The sequence below is a fragment of the Neolamprologus multifasciatus genome, chromosome 10 (assembly GCF_963576455.1).
Source record: "Neolamprologus multifasciatus chromosome 10, fNeoMul1.2, whole genome shotgun sequence".
Lineage (NCBI taxonomy): Eukaryota > Metazoa > Chordata > Actinopteri > Cichliformes > Cichlidae > Neolamprologus > Neolamprologus multifasciatus.
In genome coordinates, this window is record NC_140448.1 from 17566860 (window position 1) to 17589313 (window position 22454).

Below are 22454 nucleotides of genomic sequence, written 5' to 3' on the forward strand. Positions count from 1 at the left end.
AAGTAACAGATAAACGGTTAAATGACAGAAAGTTGATGTTTTTCACTACGATAGAAATTAAAATTTAAAAAGCGAGCTTCAGTAACTGTTGAAAACTTAAATAGAGTCCAATAACAAAGAGAACCAGATAAAACCGGAGGACTCGGAGCATAAATATTGCAAGGAACCACATTCAGCAACATACGCAGGTGCTTTGACAAAGACAAGCTGGGCTATTTATACACTGAGAACTGATTGGGTAGTAATCGATGGGACACGTTTGAAAATCAACACAAACAAGGAGGAAGTAAAACTAATGCAAACCATGAAAGAAAAATAAGTCTTTATTCACACGAGCTTGAGTATTTTTAAAAAGCGGGATTTTCCACATTCATAAAAAGGTCCCATATGCAAAGCAATGTTTTTAAAAATATCTCTGTCCACATGAAAACGCCAAAAAATTATGTCAAGAGCATGCTAAAAATAGCAACTGCAGATATAACCCCGCTGACCAATCACAAGCGTCGTTGTAACAACAACAAACAGTGACATGGAGCACAGTCTGATGTCAAAATAGGGGTTAAAGGTGCACACCTTTGATGTTCCAAGACACAATCGTTGAATCGTATCTGTTATTAACCTCTGTCTCTCTTCCACAGCATGTCTTTATCCTGTCTTCCTTCTCTCACCCCAACCGGTCGCAGCAGATGGCCGCCCCTCCCTGAGCCTGGTTCTGCCAGAGGTTTCTTCCTGTTAAAAGGGAGTTTTTCCTTCCCACTGTCGCCAAAGTGCTTGCTCATAGGGGGTCATATGATTGTTGGGCTTTTCTCTGTATCTATGAAGCGCCTTGAGGCGACATTTGTTGTGATTTGGCGCTATATAAATAAAATTGAATTGAATTGAATTGAATCGTTGATATCCTTGTCCAAATGTAAACACTGACAATGAGATTCTGCTACCCTTCTGTCACAAATGACCCATCACTCATCTCCACCTGCTCCATCCCCCCTGCACTCTCTTCTTTAGCTCTCTTGTGCTGTCTTTCTTTGAATTGTTGGTATTTAAACTCATCCACCTTACACCTGTTTCCCTCTCATTTGCAAAGACAGTGCAGCTCCTACACATCACCCTATGTTAAACAGTCTGATTCAAAACTTCATTGCCCTCTCCCCTAGATATCGCCATACCAGGTATGCCACCTGGCCTTTCCACTCTTCAGTCTCATAGCTGCCCTCACTTCCTCCTTATTAATCCTCTGCACTTCCTGATTTGCCAACTGTCCTCCATCTGTCTTCAGTGATGGAAGAAAACCACACACACAGACACGCGTGCAAGGCAGCCAGCAGAAGTTAAACCTGTATCACCTGTATCACTAGTCAAGGTGCTGCATTTCCTCTTTAATTACGTGCAGGCATTGTTTCCACAATAACATTTAGAGAGTTAAACATTAAACACCCCTGTCCTGCTGTACTGTAAACCTCTATGGATTCTTTTGGTTAGACTTTGAACAACAAGTAAAACCCGTTAAAAAAAAAACACTGAGTACTTATCAAGCATGAAGTGATGACGTTTGTAATGAAACACTGTGGTGAGTGTCCAAATCATGGATTTTGTGATGATGCATTTGTGCAAAGATTCGTAAGATAACTTTAAAGGCCTCAGTGTCTATGTAACATCTGCCTATCCTCTCTTGCTGAAGACCTAGTGACCTGGGAGCAGAGATTGAGAAGTAGGACGCTATCAGAAACCCAATAAGTGTGCTTTTTCAAAGCGTTTGCCAGCGGTTTACAGCGTCGAAATCTCTTAAATGAAGGTCTTCACTGTAGAATTGGGATGCAGATTTAGCACATTCATTAACAGAATGGTTATCAGCTTAAATCATCACACTGATTAAATTTTAGAACTTGATTGGATGTTAGGGAAAAGCCAAGATGATTACAGTGCACTCATATTAAGGACGGAGCAATGATGCAATTTCACTACAGGCCTGAATAATGAAATTTGTCTATCACAATATACATAGTATTAAATCAAAGAGATGCTGGCTTTTCTTTGCATGGCATGTGGTGTTGTTTCTTCAACTAATTAAAAGCTGCTTTATTCTTCTTTGTTTAATCACGGGGAAATGATAATATGCAATATTATTCTATTTAATACCGAGCTAAATAACTCAGTTACTTTTAGACATTGTTGCTAAATCAGCCTCATGTTTTGTTGTGTGCCTTTATCGCTTTATGTCAATAAAAGTAAGCTGATGGAAACCAAAGCAGGTAGTTGCCTCTCTCCATGAAGAAACTGTCTTACTGAATGGGATTTATTGCGGACAGTAATACGCTGACCAGGCATCACCTGCCTAATATTGTGTTGGTCCCTGTCAATAGAAAATTGTATTTGTTTAGTCAGCATAAGCTTTTAATGATATAAGTTTATTTGTGATAGAATGCTGCATGATGATCTTTTCCTTGCTTAGAACTGATTGTTCTTTTCATTGCTCAGAACTGATTGTTCTTTATGAAAACGTGTTCTGATATTTGTATCTGAATCTTCCCACAAGCGATAGTAAGAAGTTGAACAAGCAGTTCTGACCTTACACACACACACACATACACAATCACATATGCACATGCTTATGTCACTGAACGAATGTTTTCATTTCTCTTGTATAAATAAAGAAAGCAGGACGGTGACAGACCACAAGTCCGTGAGTGTCTCTTACGTGTACGAGCGCTCTGTCACTTGTCCTCGCGAGTAAAGACAACTGCAGTGTTTGTGTTTTCTAACTCAAGTGTCTCAGCTGAAGAATTGCGGGGTGATTTTAAGAAATCCCCTCACAGTCCCCTTTTTGCTACTAAAACAGCCCTGACCCCCAGAAGCATTGACTCCAATAGCCCCCCGAAGCTGTGCTGTTGTTTCTGGTACCAAGCTGTTAACAAGAGATCCTTTAAGTCCTGTAAGTTGTGAGGTAGGGGCTTCAAAGACTTGTTTGTCCAGCACATCCCACCGATGCTAGATTAGATTTAGATCTGGGGAATTTGGAGGCCAAGTCAATATTCAAACTCATTTGAGTGTGTGCTCCTCAAACCATTCTCAGCAGAACATTACCCAAAGCATCACACTGCCTCCATGTGATTCCTGGTGCCGGGTGTTCACCAGGTAACCAATGCACACCCACCCAACTATCACATTATGCAGAAGAAAAAAAAAACGTGATTCATCAGACCAGGCCACCTTCTTTCATTGCTCATGTGCCCATAGTTGGTGCTTTCAGTGGTGCACAGGGGTCAGCATGGGCACCCTGACTGCTCCCTAACAACAAACTGTCATACACTGTGTAGTCTGGCAGCCTTTTATCAGAACCAGTGTTACTTTCTTTTGTCAATTACAGTAGCTCGTCTATTGAATTGGACCCCACTGTCCAGCCTTTGCTCAAAGTGTGTATCAGTGAGCCTTGGCCTCCCATGACCATGTCGCTGTTTCATCACTTTTCCTTCCTTAGATGACTTTTGGTAGATATTGAGCACTGCAGACTGGAAACACCCCATAAGAGCTGCGGTTTTGGAGATGCTCTGACCTGGCCATCTAGCAATTACACTTTGGCTCTTGTCAAACTCGCTCAAATCCGTACGCTTGCCTATTTTTATTGCTTCTAGCACATCAACTTGAGGATAAAGTGTTCACTTGCTCCCTAATATATCCTGCCCGCTAACAGGTGCTATGATGAAGAGATAATCAGTGTTATTCACTCCACCTGTCAGTGGTCATAACGTTCTGCCTGATCGTTGTAGGTATAGTGTTGTACTTACGGTAGCTGCTGTTTCATGGTCTATAAGACACACTATTGAGAAAACTTGGCCAGAAAGAAAGCGTTAAAAATAAATGTGGCACACGTTAAAAGCTGGTTTGTCGTCTTGATGTTGTCTGTAGTATTTCAGCGTGTGAAATACTGAATGGAGCCAGAAGGTTTCAGAACTACTGTAGCCCCCTCCCTCCTGTATCCTCAAACAAACCCATCAGATTATGTTCTTGGCGAGTCAGGCTGTCTTTGTCTGTTTGTTTTTTCCTTCTTCTTCTTTTAAGCTCTGCAAACACTCAGCGTTGATTAATCTGTTATCCTGTCTCTGTCAAAAAATAAACCCTGCATCAGCACAGCACTCCCACCAGCTGACTCACAGAGCAAATAAACAAGTGAACACCTGAAAAACAGCGGCTACTTGCAGACTGAGCTCAGTAAAAATAACACATAATCCTATTATTTGCTTGTTGTTACATGTGTTTGTTGGATGAAGACTGAATAAAGCAGATGACATGATCCCTTTTTTTTGTGTGACATAAGCTACTTTTCTGTTATGTGACCAAAGAATCCTCCCTGGACTTGTCTTCCAGCTGCTTTTGTTCTCTGTGGAGGGCCACAGCTCATCTGATCGCTGCTGTTTTGTTCCGTAGCAATTTTATCGCACAGTGGCCATAACGTTATTCAAGTGATACTGATAACAGCACCTCACCTTTCTACTTTAGTCACCGTGAGAGAGAGCAGAGTGAAACGTGGAAAAACTGGAGAGGGTGGAGGTTTAGGTGGAGGCTGGTACTGCCTGTGGTTTGCTCTAAAAGCGGTGCGGCCACACCTTGGTGAAACATTGCTGTGCCGGTGTTTCATGATCCCAGAGGGGACTGACCCACGGGGACTCATGCCAATGTTAGACATTAAAGTGTGTGTGTTTCTGCATATCTATCTATCTATATATCTATATCTATATCTATCTCTCTCTCTCTCTCTCTCTCTCTCTCTCTCTATATATATATATATATATATATATATATATATATAACCCCGTGAGGCTGCACTGTTTATTGTGATGAAAACACTCATTGTAAATAGGATGAATGTATAAACTGGTCAGACGGTGGTGTCAGAAGAGAGATTTTGTAACATACTTAAACAGTTTGCAAATGACGTGAATTTGTGAACGTTTTTGTGCAACAATTTGTGACATTTGTCCTCAGAGTTGAAATTTTGGGTGTCACATTTGGGGAAAATTGAGACATCAGATGATCACAAAAATCATCATAACGATAACTAAAACTTTTGGTTGTGATGCACATATGACGTAGATTTAACTCGTCAGTATAAATCTCCTCTATCATGAATGTTTAATCTACGTGGTGTTGCATATACTCCCCAGAAAGCTGATTCTGTTCATTTGATGTAGCGTTTTCAGTCTCAGCTGACGGTATGTTTGTCCACCCTTATAAACAGTACAGTTGCACAACGGCAGAAACTTGCACTATTTCCTAATATTGAACAAGCTCAGTTTCATGATTGTTAACATTCAGACTCTAATGATTGTTGATCAATGGCTACTCTTCATTTTAGTGGTAGCATTGTAAGTTGGTGAAAGATGTACCTTTAGGCTCTTTCTTCGGGTCAGCATTGGCTATTTCATTTCCACATAAATGGCCTCCCTTGACTCCCCCCTCAAACAAGTGTGCATCCTCAGAAAGAGTGTCCCATGGCCTCAGGTGTAACTAGACTGTGAAATCCTGTCCTGACCAGACAGCTTTTCTGTGTTGAGCCAATCGCTTAGCCAGGTTGTTTGGTTTTCCCAATGGCACCATTGTGGCATTTAACTGTGTACACTATATCAGTGTCAATGTCAACAGCAAGTTTTACCGGTGTTTACTGGTGACAGTTGCGCCACAGTTTATAAAGCGTTTTAATATTGAATGCGAAATGTGTCCTTATGTCTTCTTTTCTCTTGGTCCTGAGCTTTGACATTTTGTCAATGAGAAACAAAGAGCATGACAGCTAGTTGTATTGTTGTATTGGAAGATCACGTGTGTGCATCTAATGTTACTACACGAGGTTTCTTCTGATTGGACGACTTCCAAATTTGTCCTGCTTTCCAAACGTGATTAGAGCTCGTGTATTATATTTTCATCATATAGTCACAGTTTTTGTCCTCGTGCATTAGTTTTTATTTAGTTATCGTCATGTTTTTTTGTCAGAAAACAAATATTCAGAAAACTATATTCTGCAGTTTTGGTCGGCCAATCTTTGGCGTAGCATGTTTTGGGGTTTTAGAGCCACACAGGTGCAATGTTTTGATAAAATATGTCTCAGCTGTTCCTATACGCCTGACACCTAAGGTACCATCAGTGTATTTTTTGTTTGTCAGCGGCTGTCGTTTTTCTTCCCTGGATTGCCTGGAGCATGTTTTAAGGGTTTTGCAGGTTTGGTGAATACCACGCTGGGGTAACCATGCTGGCAGTTTGCGTAACAACGATGATGAAACTGAGCTCATGGCTCATTGTTAGGCAGTGGGGCTAGTTTCGGTCTTTATGCAACTGTTTATAAGGCTGGGAAACATGCAGTCAGTTTAGAGTAAACAAGATACTTGGATAAATGATGAAAAGTTTCCCCACTAAAAACACAACAGAACCAACCTTCCTTACCCTGGATTATCGAGCATGTACCATGACAACATACAGCAGTATCAGAGGATATCACATTCTTGCTCACCTATTCACAAGATTTCACCACAGCAGGTAGCTGTGGCAGTTTTACATCAGGTGCTCTTCCTCTTACAACCTCTAGGGTATCTGTGCCTCTGCCTGAGCTCAAACCTGTTAGGCAAACATGCTACTGGCTCTTATTTAACACTGCCTTGTTTTAATTGTCCTAGCCGAAACCTTACTCCGATCCTACTCAGACCAAGGCTGAACTCAGGTCTAATTCAAATCTTCCAGGACACACGTCTTCAGGTGAGATACTAAAGTCCAGGTGAAACCAAATGTGTGAATGTGTTTGTTGCCAATCAAGCACTGTGTGAATGTGGCTTCTAGGGTAAAGTGCATTGCGTGATCAGGTTGAATGAAAAATACTGTATGTGGAAATACCTGTCCATTCTTTTCCCAAAGGATGGCAGATTTACATCCTCATAGCGTGAGTAATGCAAAATACATCCAACATCAACATTTTTTGTTGCTTGATGAGTAAACCTGTTACGCCTAATTCCGGCAGGCAGTGCCTGACATGCCTACTTTCATGCAGCACTACAGACTTACTGTGTTGAACAAGCTGAACAGGCAGTGAAGAAAGGGAAGAGCACAAAGCCAGCCGATGGACTGAACAGTGCCTCTCTGGGACGTTTCTTACAAGCACAGAGAATAAATGCTAAATAACTCACATTCACAGGTAAACAGAGAGTGTGGAAATAAGGCTCCACACTCCCTGCAGCAGGTGCACGTCGATACAAAATACAAGTGCCGAGTGTTTATTTTACTCCCCTTCTGTGGTAGACAGATGGCAAAAATGTGCGGTGATGACAAATGCTTTCATAGCCATGGAGGGGGGAGGTTTTAACTGTGACGAGCATGTACCGCTTAACTCCAGAGAAACCACCGACTGCACTCGACAGCGATTCAAAACAAACAGATAAATGAAGTAACTTGAAATCACAGACACGACTAGATTTAGCCTTCAGCAGAGGTCTGTCAGGGGGATGTCAGGCCAGATGCCTGTGCAGATTTAACACTAAGTGTGTTAGACAGGTGGACAGATTAGAGGTGTACCCACCTCTGCTTGATCCGCACAACAATAGTTTGCTGTAAATAAGCTCAGGCTTAGGGTGTCTCCTGGTAAATCTGAGCCTAATCCAACTCAGGTTTAGACTACGGCTTTTGAGGGGGACCTGATCCTGCATAATAATGGCAGCTCTTTTGGGATTGGTGATATTTGTAGCAGAGTTGTCAGTCTGGGAAAAGATTCTCTGGAGATTTTCACACACAAAAAAAAAACAACAAAAAAAATGACAAGGGGATTATTTAAAATGAAAGAACTTGTTGAATTCAGTGGCTTTTTGTTCTTATAAAACACTCCTTGTACTGGCTGGTTGTTGGTTTTGCTCATTATTTGGATAAACACATGTTTTTTGGAAAAAAAAAAACGCAATTGTTTAGGTTGTTGATCTCTCTCAGTGAGGGACTGATGAGCATGAAAGCATATTAGCAGGAAGGAGATGTTACTCTGTGCCCGTGGTAGGGAAATAATTGCTCATACCTCCATTGGGAGAGACAAACTGGATTGTCCTCTCAGTCTGAGGGCGTGAAGCGTCACACTGTGTGTTGTGTTGCGTTGGTAGCTTCCAGAGGAAAAATACAAAACAACCCCCCCCCCCCCCCCCCCCCCAATCTTTGAGCCACAGTCTAAGCTCAAAGTCCACTTCAGGATCTAAGAATAGCTGATGACACACGGCGCATGTTAATATTCTGAGGGAAACATGGAGAGGCAGAGGGCACTGGTAGAGGACTATCCCAGCGCTGCTAGGCTGACAGTTAGTGCTTATATATGGAGCAGTGTTAACCACTGAGTGCTGCCCTTCAAAGCTGAAATGCGACAACTGTTTTGTAGCGTCACTGGAAGTGGAAAGAGATCTTCTCTGAAAGTGGACACACTGTGCTGCTTAATCTCTAATCAAGCCCTTTGACCTATGAAGCAACCAAGGATTTGTTTCCTTGTTGTGGCCAAGCATTGTAGTTCCATAAATGTGTCGTTGTATGTGTGTGGCCTGAGTGAGACAGCAGAACAGTCTAGAGCCCAGGCAGAGGCTTACAGAGGTGTACTGTCTTTAAACTGAATGTAACATTTCTATTTGATCAGCAGACTTTGAATAGAGGAAGTAAAGGACTGCAGAGGTGACCGGGCAGTTTATATTACACAGACCTGCACTGTCAAACAAGCAAAGACAAGTGCTGAGCAGGGAAACACATGCTGCACAGGCACACTGAGACTCTGAACGCTCACCAATGCTTGGATTTATTTATGGTAAATGGCCTGTATTTGTATAGCACTTTACTAGTCCCTAAGGACTCCAGAGCGCTTTACACATCCAGTCATCCACCCATTCACACACTGGTGATGGCAAGCTACATTGTAGCCACAGCCACCCTGGGGCACACTGACAGAGGCGAGGCTGCCGGACACTGGCGCCGCCGGGCCCTCTGACCACCACCAGTAGGCAACGGGTGAAGTGTCTTGCCCAAGGACACAACGACCGAGACTGTCCAAGCCAGGGCTCGAACCGGCAACCTTCCAATTACAAGGCGAACTCCCAACTCTTGAGCCACGATCGCCAGATATGAGGCATTTTGGTTGGAGCACATCTGCAGAAGACCGCGGAAAGTCTGTCTTGCATCCAGGCTTGGATACAGAAGGCATAGATCAAATACCATGTGACATTAGGCTTATGTACAGCTTTAATATAATGCAAATAACCTCAACCTTTAACCACAATGCAACAATAATAAAATGTCACCCCATGAAAGTCCTACATACAGTGATATAATAGCATAATCAGTGAACTGATAACTTGTGCAGAATTCACCTGCTTGCTGCTACTACTGCACATTCACCTAATGTATATACTATATATATATAATGTTCTTCCTCTACCCCCCCCCCCCCCCCCCATTTTTTTGCACATGTCGAGGAGCGTGTCAGGTTACGTTTCACTGTGTGTTATACTTGTATAACTATGCATGTGACAAATAAAGAACCTTGAACCTTGAACCTTGAACTTGGCTGCACGCAAGCCAAGTATGTGGACCTTTTACAACCAGATGTTTCTTTTATGGATCATAATAGAAAATATCTGCATTTCAGCTTCACTTAATAAGCTTGCTAGTGCATCTCCCGTACATCCCAAAGGTGCTCGACTGGATTGAGATCTGGTGTCTTGGGAGGCCATTTGAGTACACTGAACTCATTGTCATGTTCAAGAAACCAGTTTGAGATTATTTGAGCTTTGTGACATGGCATGTTAGAACAATACTAGGCTGTGGTGTTTCAGTGATATTCTGCTGGTGCTACGAAGCCCTAAGTGTGCCAAGAAAATATAAAGCAGGCAACATTCTTCCAATCTTCTGTTGTGAAATTATTGTGGCAGTTTCCTTTTCAGAGTTGACACAAGTGGCACTCGGTGTGGTCTTCTGCTGGTATAGGCCATCCGCTTCAAGGTTCAACATATTGTCCTTTCATGAATGCTTTTCTGCATGTCTTTGATGTAACAAGTGTTTTCTTTTGCGTTACTGTTGGCTTTCTATCAGCTGAAGTCAGTCTGGCCATTCTCCTCTGATCTCTGGCATCAACAAAGCATTTTCAACCAGAGGTGCTGCTCACTGGATATTTTGGCTTTTCTGGCCTGTCTCTGGAAACCCTAGAGATGGTTGTGTGGGAATATCTGATTCTGAACTCTGAAATACTCAGACCAGCATTTGTGGCACCGACAATCACATTCACAGTCACCTTTCTTCCCCGTTCTCATGCTCAGTTTGACCTTCAGCAGGTCAAACTGAGCATGTTCAGTTTGACCTTCAGCAGGTCAAACTGAGTTGCTGCCATATGATTGGCTGATTAGATACTTGTGTCAGGTATACCTAACATGTACTTAATAAGGTGGCTGTGAGTGTACGTGTGCCATGTATCTAACATATATTCAACATTAAAATGACACAGCAATTAGAAGCAATCGTCTTGAGTTTGCAATCAGTTCTTCTAACATTTTATCATTTTATATATTGGATAATTATCAAGCAGGTAGAAAATAATTAAGAGTTGACTTGGTAATGGCAGTACTATTCAATCGATGCCCTCCTTTGCTTGGTGAAAATCACACACTGACCGTAATTTGGAAAACAAAGCCAACAAAACCACTTCCACACTTTACTATGCTTGTACAGGCATGCCAATGGTTGTGTGTGTGTGTGTGTGTGTGAGTGTGCGTAACTCACTTGCCCTCTTCACTCCCCCTTTATAGTGGGGAGATTAGGTAGTTAATCCAGTAGATCTCTGAGAAAAAGCTTCTCCTGATGCCACAATGGATTTCATTCACTCCACCAGAGAGATGACAGACCTGCTGCCGATGCATATCTCGACCCCTGACGGAAACAAGGCCACACAAGTGCACACACACATGCACACGCACCCACACAAGGCAGAGCACTCCATGAAGGACAGGATATTATATTACATGTATTAGATGTATGCTATAAATAACCTGACAGCTATATTGAATTCATATTATAAAGCTGTCATGTTTTTTCACTTCTTAATCAGATTACTTGTTAAGTAGTCCATTTATTGTATACAATACTAACTATGTTAAATGTAAAATATACAGTACTGTTTTATTGCTGCTCTTTACTCTTCCCTGTGTACTGAATGTCTGATTTATTGATTAAGGAGGATTACAGGAGGATCCTTGTTGCCTTGTCTCATGTCTAAGTCACAGCTCACTAATGGAAGTGATGTCACACAGTCCTGTCTGCAAGTGCAACTGTACAACTTTGAGTCCCCTACCTTTAACCTTTCCAGAGGGGCGAAGAAGGGTATCAATCAACACGATATATTAATTTCATTTAGTCACAAATGATTAAGAAAGGCTTTATTAACTGAGATTTTGTAAATAAAGACAAAAGAAGAATAAGATTACAGCAATCTGTGCAAGATTGGATATGCCCTATTAGATTTCCACCTTTGTCCCTCCTGTGTGTTCTCTGCCCTTCTTGCTGCTGTGGAAGTGTGATTGGTTATTCTTCCACCAAACTGCACTGCGCTGTCTTCCAATCCACAGTCCAACTACTTTTATTAAATATGTTCAACACTCCCTTTCCTGATCCACCCTCCAAATCTGGCTACTGACGCCATGTTAAATAAAAAAAAAAGAACGGCGCCGACATCCGGATATAAGCTAATTCTTACTTCAAAATAAAACAAAAATGAACCCTGAGACATTGGTTGAAAATTTCTGAAGAATTTGTGGTTTTCATAATATATATATATTTTTATTGCCAATCAGTTCAACCAAAATGTTAACCCTGTAGCAGCCCACTCTTCCATTATTATTGCTCTATTATTTATAGATAGGTAATAGAGCAATAATAATAATAATAATAATAATAATAATAATAATAATAATAATAATAATAATAATAATAATAATAATAATAAGGTCTGGGTTAAAATCCACCAGTCCGTGAGGAGGTTGCACATGCATGGGGAAAACTGTTTTTTCCCACAGTCCAAAGACATGCATGGGTCAGGTAAATTTGCCACAGGTGAGTGTGACTGTGTCTTTGCGTTGGCCCAGCAATAGACTGGTCAAGAAATCAGATGAATAGAATAACTACGAATGATAACATGAGCCCTACAAGTAAGATAATTTTTCATTTGGGATTTTCAGGTCACGGTGCACTGCCACAGCTCATTAAGGATAATGAAATATTTGATTTGCCTATTTGTTTAATAGGCTATTGTATAGATGTTCTTCAATAAAATAGCTGTGCAGCTTACATGAGTAGTTTTCTGGAGTAATCAGACAAATTACCAGTGAACAACTAAAACAATAGTATAATACTATACTACTATAATACTGTAATAATAGAAAATAGGATTAGTAGTGATGGATAGATAGATACTTTTATTTTTTTTTATTATTGTTCATGAATTAATGTGTTTTATATTTATTAAAATTATTACTTACTTTAGTGGGAGGAGACTACCACATAATGTTTCAGAATTATAATTTAAGTGGGAAGTTCTATGATATGAAAAAAATGAAATGATAGCTAGATAAATAGATAGATAGACAGACAGAAACCCCAGCATGCTAGACTAATGTCATGATTTGTACATTTTTTCCCCCAAATTTTTCAAAGAAAAACTTTCACACAAAAAGCCTTTAAGCGGTTACATTCTTTTATTTCGAAAACCCACACCGGAAGTTCTGAATCGTTGGCTAGCTTTACTCTGACTCGAAGCAGCGGAATGACAGCTGAACGGGTCCTAAAGGTGCAGCAGTGCAGTCTGAAACGCTAACAGCGGTCATACCCGCGTTTTAAAGAGCAGGACCGGCTCATATCACCGTTTCGCCTTTTCACGCCGACCGGCGGACGTGCCCGAGTTTATCAGAGGACGGCAGCCGTTAACCTTGCGGATGTTTTTTTGTTCTTTTTCCACCCTGAGAGAACAAGGTCCGCGTCCGGATGTGCCAGCACTATTGGTTTTTTCGCATGTCGTAGGCACCTCTGTTTTTTCTGAATCGGGATATTGTTGATGTTTGAGGGTCAAAGGAGGCCCTCGGGTCGACAGTTTGCCCCTCTAATCTTAAGTATATTTCCCCAAGTCAGTGATTTGTGAGGGAGAGAAATTAACGAAATGATTGTGCAATAGAGAGGAAGAGGCATTTTCACACGTCTCGGCTACCTCAGTGTTGTGACTGTGGGAAAAAAAAGAAAGACAGACAGAGATAGAAAGAGCGAGTCGCCGGGAAAAAAAATTATTTCCTGCTTTTAAAACACCACAAGGACGCGTTTGTCAGAGCTACGGGGAGCTTTTTTACAAGTGCGAGAAAAAGGAAGAAGAAAAGAGAAGGAATATTGGCATCTGCCCTGCGAGGGAGAGTTGTGAGTGTGTGTGTATGTGCGTTTGAACACCTCCGAGTACCGGGAGAAGCTTCACGATGACGGGCAGCACCCCAGCGGACATGGTAAGAGAAATGCCTGTCAGCTCCTCCGCTGTTTTAACATTCACACCCATTCATTTCCTCAGGCTTTGGACTTGAAAGCAGACGCGTCTGAGTGTGTCCTGCCCACGACCGCTACTTCTGCTTTTATTAATTCAGCTGTATGTGTGACCCTTTATGGCTGATCAAATTTTGGTCTCCAGAGGTTCTCTGGAAATAAAATGTGGAAGTTTAACTTTTTTCTTTTCTTCTTGCTGACTGTTTAAAGGTACATGTTGTAAAAAGTTTTAGGCTGCCATTGACTAAGTGTGAAGCTCCATTAGCAAGCTCTGGAAGCTTTATACTCCATTTACAATCCATCATCAAGTGCACCTTCATTTTTATGCATCATATTATCTTGCTGTGGTGAGGCAGTTGCATCCAGAGAGAACTTAAAAAGTTAGGAAATGTGCAGAAAGAAGTTGATTGTGGAGGTTAACAGGCAGTTTTGATCACGACATAAAGCTTAACATTACCTGGGTCCAGCTTTTGGAAGAAATCAGAACCTCAGACCTGAATTGAACATATTTAGATTGCAAACCGCTGGACCGATCATTTGCTCCACTTGAGCTCCGGTCGGCACCCTTTCGTAAATTCTGAGGCTAAAGGAAAGTTGAGTTAATTGCACATGCATTACTCAAGAAAGTTACAAGGGTTTAGAAATTCATCTTCATGCTGCAGAGGGAGCCATGGAAGACAATGGCATCCTGGAAACGTTAGATGAAGTTTAAAAAGATCAGTACATTTTAAAACACACACAAACACATGAAAAAAGAAGGCAGTGCATGCACAAACATTTGTAAAACATGAGCAGAAACTGCAATAACCAGCAGCACGATCCTGTGGGAACACATAGTTTTAATTATGTTGCTGTGATTTATCGTATTGCGATTACTCTGCATTTCCCAGTTTGATGATACTTCCTGCTCAGATCTGTTCCTCATGCCTTTATCAGATTGGTGCCTTGTACCATTGCAGAAAGCCTGAAAGCACCCTGGAGTTTACAAAATCAGCATCATACAGCGACATGTCACACCTACTGATGTAGTCCTTAAAACAAAGGCAGTAAAAAGTGGTCATCAGTAGGCAACTCTTTCAGTCACTATGACATCTTAACTTGTTTTACACTAGCTTACTGGCTTGTCATGTGTATTATGAGCTCTCCTCATAAGGATTTACGTCAGCTTCCTGTCTCCCCACTGTCACAAATTAAAAGCATCACAAAGTGCATTTAGCTGGGTTTGGGTCTTTGACGTAGTGCTTCCCTTCCCGTGGGCATGACAGTTTTATGGCTGTTATCTCTGCTGCCAGCGTGTGGTGGCACTAAGAATACTTACAGGTCTATGTATAGAAAGGATAAACCATGTAATATGGCCCCTCCGGGAGATCAGCTATCCCAGCTGTGGCCCTGCTCCGGCCTGTCCAAGTTCAGCTGATCCCCTTAGCTGCAGGTCCATAATGTTGTCGGGATATTTGGATAATGCTATGAGGAAGTAAATGAGACGTCCACTGTGTATATGTGTGTTAGAGCATCTCAAAGTGTAGCTCATGGCGAGGGATTCTCACAGATTACAGACATAATTATGAGCCGGATCTTTCATCTTTTGACCTGTAAAGTACTGGAAGCTGAATACTAAAATATTATGTCACCTTGGCTGTGGGTGTGGATATTATTATTTAAAATTTTTTATGGTAGCACAATAGCATCATTCAGCCAGTGAACTTTGGTTTTGAGCCACAAGCCTCCTGCTAAATTGTCTTCAGGCAACTCAGTGAATCCCTGCCAGCTGGTTTATGGCTCTGCCTGATTTGTTCTCTGAGAATTTCCCCCGTTGGGGAAGTATCACATTATTATTACATCATTTATCGGCAGTGCCGGCCATAAAGTTCATTTCTTAAGAGGTAGAGTAATAATATTCTTTTCACTTCTCCAAAGTAGTAATCCTTTCCCCCTTTTTTAAATCGTTTTTTTTATGCCTGCTCCAGGCTTACGCTATTAAAATGCCTGCAGAAGAAACATAAAGGTCAGATTCGCCACATGAGTAAGACACTTCAGGTTTTCTAATCTTCCCTTTTGTGGTGTGGCTCAGTCGATACATCAAACTGGCCCCTTGTGTTCCCCACGGAAATTTGGGGGGAAAATCTCAGCTCTCAGCACTTAGCTGATCCTGTGTGGCTGAAATCAGCAGCAGATGCACATTCTCCCCAAGCCCCCCACCCCCCCCCCCCCCCCACCTCAATGTTCACTCAGCCTGAGGAAGAAGCAAGTGTATACACACAGCCTCATAAAGGCTGTATAGAGTGGGAGTGAGAGTAGGAGGAGAGGAGATTGCTGGTGCCAAACACTGTGGGTGAATGAATCTGACAGAAAGAATAGGAGAAGCAATAGTCATGCCTCTCGAGAATGGAGGATGGGATTTTTTTCCCCATCTTCGAATGGGAGAAGAAGAAGAAGAGGAGGAGGAGGAGCAGGAGCAGGAGGAGGGGAGGATGGGTAGATAGAAAGACTGCGAAGCATGGGAAGAGGGGCAAATTACCTCTCTCCGGGCAGATCTTAGAAGTGCTGACAGGGTTGAAATAGTCCCCATGGCAACAGTGAGACGCTTGGATCTGAGTCTGGGTGTGTGTCTGCGTGAAAGTATGTAGAAGGATAGGTCTTTGTGCACTGCAGGTATGTGTTGTGGCAACAAGACGAGACGAGAGACGGAGAGAGTAGCGGGAAGAGGAGAAGATAGCAGCGCCCTTTTTCAGATAAGCCCAGCTGAATGAATACGCCACAGACGAGACTGAAAGGCCCACAGAGCAGAGAGTGAATTTCAGACATCGCTGCTTTCGATATGTCCCAGCTTAACAGGCAAGACATGGAGCTTCAGCTTACGTAGACTTGTAACAGACCATGAAACAGCAGCATTTGTATGCTAATGCTTGTTTTAAACCATTAACAACAGCAAGTTTAGGTTTAACCTGTTTGCAGACCTCTTAATCATATCGACACATCTCAGATTTTTGTCAGTGATACAGAGGAGTTTTGGTGACTGCGTCAGTGAAGGGTGCTTCCACAAGTCAGCGAATTAGCCGTTTAGCTAGCTGCTATTTTAAAGCAAAAATGCAGCCTTTTGAAATCCTCCGCTTGGTCCTTAAGAACTTGCGGACATTTTCCAGCTATTTTATCAAATAAGCAGTCATTTAGGAATTAGCTGTTTGATTGACACAAAAAGAAATAGTTTGTATCCAGTTTTGTATCAACTGCTCCTGCAAATTTCAAATGAATTTAACGGTTTGGTCCTTCTTCCCGGTTGGATGAGGTTACTACTACAGGAACACATGCGATCCTGCTATGAGATGATATGAAGAAATAAAGACTGTGATCACACATACTCACTCACACACAACGAGTGTAGTATTCAGACACCCCGTCATTTGTGGACTGGCGAGAACATGTTAATTTGTGTTGGAGGAGGTGATCGCAGCTCTGACTCAAAACAAACCAGGTGGTACAGTACAGTTCTAACTCTCGGGAGTTGGACTGAGGTGGCAGTAGGCTAAGCAGCATTTTCCGGTTCCTCTTGAGTCTTCCCCTGGGTTTCCTCCCGGCTGAGCGTTCCCAGAAAGCATTCTGAGGAAGCCGCCCACCCGGGAGGGATTCTTATTAAATGCCAAACCACCCAAACTGGCTTGTTTTGGCATGGAGGACCTAGCTTCATTACAACTTGATCATTGAAACAAACAAAAAAACAACAACATCAGTCTGAGCTTCTAGTCAATAATTACTGTTATTAAGTCAATGAAGTCTTCTGTCTTTTGCCTGGAAATGCTGCTGATGTGGTTTGATGGAGACATTGAAATTGGTACAGCAGTGTGTGGATGTCATTGAGCAAATCTCAACTTAAAACAGACTTTTTTTTCACTTATTGTTAATTTTTTTCTTTGTTCTGTCTATTGACTTATGATGACTTAATTAATTGATTCATGGCTAAATCCTTATTGTCGATCCAGTTGTTTTAATTGCGCCACTGTGACTATGTTTAAAGCAAAAGAAATGCTGTATAGCAGATTTGTTTAGTGGTATTAGGACTGGATAAATCTACTCTGTGTGTGGTTTCGAAAACAGCGCAGTGACTTGTTTGGGTACACACACACACACACACGCACGCACACACACAAAAGAAGTCAAAGGTCAGGGTCAGAGGCCACCGTGTGTCAGTGGCAGATGAGGAATGAAAGAAACAATGGGTGGGGAATCCTTGCTGCAGAAAACAATGCTACCGGTTCTGATGTTCTGATTCCAGCTAGAGCTTAGCTCAGCACGTATGCCACAGTGACAGATCTGCAGGCGTTGTCAGCTTCAGGCTGGAGATGCTAACAAGGCTTTGATTGACACTTTCAGTGGGAGCGAGAACATGACTGAAGCCTGACAGCGCCAGTTGGAGAAAACATGTCGTTGGATATGTGTGTGCTACCAATGCCATGTACTGCTGGTCTTGAGTCACAGATCAGGATTACGTCATCTTGCCCCCGTGTAGCAGTTGACATATTGACTCTGGCATTGTCACATGCAGGCCTCGCAGAGCCATGGAAAGTTCTAATGGTAGTTCTGAAGGTGCAGGAGCTGTGTGCCTGATTCCTATTAATTTCTATCCAGTCAGGAGATTCGAATAGATACAGCAGCTAAAATATATATAAATATTTTAACAAAGATAAATGAGCCAAATACATTTAGTCGATATTTTCATTGATGGGATTGGAAAAGAAAAACAGTTGTCAAGTTTTTTGATGATCTGTTTGTGGACTGTGTTGCTGTATTTATAGTTAATTTGTGAGGGGATGCTTTGTCGCTGCAAAATGGACTGTATCGCTCTTCATAGCTGTATTTACAGTTAATGATATTAGAAAAGCTCTTGTCAATGTATATCCCCAGCAGTCCTCTGTATAGAGGTAATTTAATTGCATTGATGCATGTCCACAACACCAACAGGAAGTCCAACTGAGAAGCTGTCATCTATCGATTGGTTATGTAACTGTTTTTTGCTTACGTTTGCCTGCATGTTCTTCATTGTGGTATGTGTCTGGGCATGTGTATCCTGTGAGTGTGCTGCAAATATGTAGTGCTACGTACCTGTTAGTACTCCCTGATCTCTTTCTCCCAGCTTGTCTGTTTCCTTTGACGTGTTGTTCTATTAAGCAGTATTGTCCTTGTTGATGTAAAAAATATGAATTTTTAGAAGTTCATGAACAAGTGCTTTGGGGGACGCCTTGTTTTTTTATTGGGGGGGGGGGGGGGGGGGGCTGTTGACGCCGGACGTTATCTTATGGGTGGAGTGATAAAGGTGACAAGCTTTGGTCCCGAATTTATCCAGGGAGTTGACTTGTCCATAGACTGTCCATAAAGGTTCAAACTGTGTTTTGTACCAGGCCATAACCATGCTTTCTAATGCTGTTAAGTTATTCATTTTGGGGATTGGCTGTCTTTTGGAGCCAGCCTCAAGTGACACCTAGAGGACCTGCAGTTTTTGTCACTTCCATGTTGGCTTTATTTTGTTGGACATTGCCCACCCATCCTTTATAATCAGTTATTCTCTCTGTGGCAAAATAATTGACAAACTGAACATAAAAAAGGACTGGCCTTTGGAAAGAATGCAGACTTTTCTGACCTGGAAGCTGGGGGCCATCTTTTATTTACAGTTGATGATTAACCTGCTTTTTTGTTTCTTTTTTCTTGGCTGCTCCGAACCAAAGTAAAACATTATGGTTGAAGAATGAGTAACATATGGAGCAGCTGTGGAGGAATAAAAAAAACTCCACTTATAAAAAAGCAATCTCATTGATATTTAAGTTCCCCAAAGCAAAAACAATAAATATCAACTATGATGATCAATTTGTTTTCTGCAGAATTTAGGTTTCCTTTCAGCCTCTGTGCTGTTTTTTCCTATTTTTGAATTCAGGATTGGCACAGATTTTATTAAAAGAGGGAATAGTTGTTTAAGTCACCCCAAGGAATTACAAGGAAAAAGCCAGATTGGGCTTGTGCTGGGATAAGGACTTATTACGTTAGAAAACCCTCCCCTTTTCAGCAGTTGGTGTTGGCAGGTATGGCTTTGCACAGGTTGAGGAATGCGTTGAACTGCTTCATCATTTTGGGGGCGAGTGGGGGCTGGTAATTCAAGATGAAACTGGTCTACTCCTCTGATTCTGATCCTCTTAATAGTCTTAATAGTAGACAGGCAGCTGTTGCATGCAGTTACTAACTAAAACTGAAACTAAAACACAACATTTTTAAATGATAAAAGCTAAAGTGAATTTAAACAGCTATGACTACACTCAATTGAAAATCCAAAACTGTATAAAATTCAGGTTGTAGTTGTAAATGTTTGTGTCCTTGGAGCAATAATAGTGATGTGACAACTGTGATTTCTTGGCATTGAGCTCTTCCAAAACAGAAATGTTCTTAGTAGTAGATGCTGGACACAAAACACCTCAGGACAAAAGTAAACCGAGGACACTCTTAGGCTTTTGTGCCAAATGGTTCAGTCCAAGCATGACTTAAATGAGGGGGTATGAACGTAAGTCGTACACAAGTGCTCGCACACTCAACAAATGAATCCCCGTGTGCTTGCAGCTGCTTTTGATGTCAATGTGCATGTTTATTTTTTAACAAATGTGTGCATGTGCATATTTGCATGAAGGAAGCAGCGAACGCACAACCTGTTCTTGTTGTTAAATGTGACGTATTTGCTGTTGGTGTTGCCGGTGGAGTAACACCCACGCCAGCTCACTTTTGCTCCAGATCCCAAGACAAACTGGACTGGCTTCAAAAAGCCGCTGTTTGCATGTAATGATGCTGCTACTGTGCTGCTGGCACTGCATCATTTAATGCCTTATGTCACTGGCTAGCCATACAAAAAGACACTGTGAGTCTATGATCATGCAAATGTCATCAATACATTCAATTATGTTTCCTGTAAATTGTAAATCTCCCAACTTGACGTAGCTGAAGGCCCATCCCACGATGGCGCAAATATAACTCTGGCAGAAAAACACCCAAATGCACAATCCCACCACTGTTCTTCATCTGTTTTAAATCGCCATAAACCCAGAAATATAATCAAAGACAGGACCACAATGTATTTTAAGTTAACGTCTAAGAAAACAGCAGCTTAACTGTAAAAGAGAGATAAGGAGAAGCTGAGCTGCCACCTAATACTAAAGGAATTAAATTCATGCTTCAGCCGGCTGAATTAAGAAGATGAAAAGAGGAAGAGAAACACGAGTTGAGAAAGGGCCACAGAGTTAGACGGGAAAAGGAAGATGAGCAGTCTAACAAAAGCTCATTATAATGTCCTTTACATAGAAAGTCTTGTTTTCCAAAAGGAGACCGAGTGAAAACCTTTTGTTCATTTATATCGTTTTCTCAACCACCCGAGGCAGTTGTGCAAAGGGGGCATGATAGCGTCATTAAATATTCTGCTATATCCCGCTGATGAAAATTCTGCACAAACATGTTCATTCTAAATGAGTAATGCATTTATTTCAGGTTTACACCAGGCATTAACTACATTTGCAGACTTTTGGGTCCTCTTATAATGTCATGCTTTATATTTAATGTCATTCAAACGACATTACACGATGAGGACTTTACTTAAAACTGTGACACTGTTGTTTTTTCGGTGTATAATTTAAGTAAATCTAAAATAAAAGGCTTACAAATGCAGAAAAATACCTTGTGTTTCTTTAGAAGTATTATGTTGAGTATAAAGAGGGAGCGTGTGTGCTGGTTGTGTGTAGGAGAAAAGGGGGATGGGGTGGGGGTGTTTAACTAGCTCAATAAAAGCGGTCTTTCAGCTGCGCTGGAAACAATTTCCAGCTGAGGGGACATTTATATTAAAGCTTCGCTGTGCCAGGACAGGCTCTATGTATATGTGTGTGTCTGCGCTGTTCATGTTATGGAACAACACAATGACTGGATCAGAGACTGCCATGCTCTGCCTCTTTATCAGTAATAACAGGTTACTAATAAACTCGTTAATCTGCTGTTTATCTTACCCTATACTCCCATGCATGTTATCGTATGGTAATTCTATGGAGAACATTGTATTGATCTTCCTTCTATTTGAGCCAGCGAAGGTCTCGGTCTGTGTACTTGTCGTGTCGCTGTGCTGGCCTGATTGATGCTGCAAATTTCATTGCACCGGCTCTGCTTTGTGTGATGACAATAAATTGAATTGAATAGAACCGGGCATGAATCAAATAGCCCTCTTTCTCATACATTTCTGGACAGGCTGCCGTTTCTACATCAGTGCTTAAATCTGTCCTGATATTCAGACACCCTGTGCCAGAGCACTCAGACAGACAGCACGTACCGAGAGAATTAGAGGGTCAGTGTTGAAACTCTTTGGGCCCCAAACAGGGGGAGGTGTGAGCCATGGAGCAGTCATCCAAAGGTTAAGCCTCATTGACTGGATGTTCCAAAAGGATCCGCTGACCTCAGGTCATCAAACACATGTCTTTTAAACCAGACTTGTACTCCGTTGTGGTTGTCAGTCATAGATTTTCCTCTCTGTGTTTTCAAAATGTAAAAAGTCTGACACAGCTTCTTGTTCTTTTTTTAAAAAAAAAAATCAACCCAGCCTAGTGTCATTCAGAAGCAGCTTGGGGAGGGCAGTTTGGCCACATGATGATTATGACGATGAAGATGATTTTATGTGGTATGACCAAGATCCAAGATATGAGTCACGATTCACCCAACAGATTTAGGTCTCATGATTAGCTGTGAGTTTAGATGTGGACTTCAGCATCATCATCTTTTACTGCAGCTGTAGTGGCTGTTTGGCAGTCACCTAGTTCACAGTGTCGTGGAGGTGCTGGTTAGAGTGGTCCTCCAGGTTGTAGGGTATCCCCTGGAGAGCAGACTCATCCCATCAC

The 22454-nt window shown here is 41.8% G+C and overlaps 1 protein-coding gene across 1 annotated transcript in view; it reads left to right on the top strand.

The window, feature by feature from the left end:
- Positions 1 to 12770: 12770 nt before the first annotated feature.
- Positions 12771 to 22454, top strand: part of ubl3a (ubiquitin-like 3a) — a 35972-nt gene continuing 26288 nt past the window's right edge. Inside the window, exon 1 of the mRNA XM_085174844.1 lies at positions 12771 to 13520. Coding sequence (XP_085030970.1) covers positions 13494 to 13520 — 27 coding nt within the window. The 5' untranslated portion in view covers positions 12771 to 13493. The remainder of the gene's footprint in view (positions 13521 to 22454) is intronic.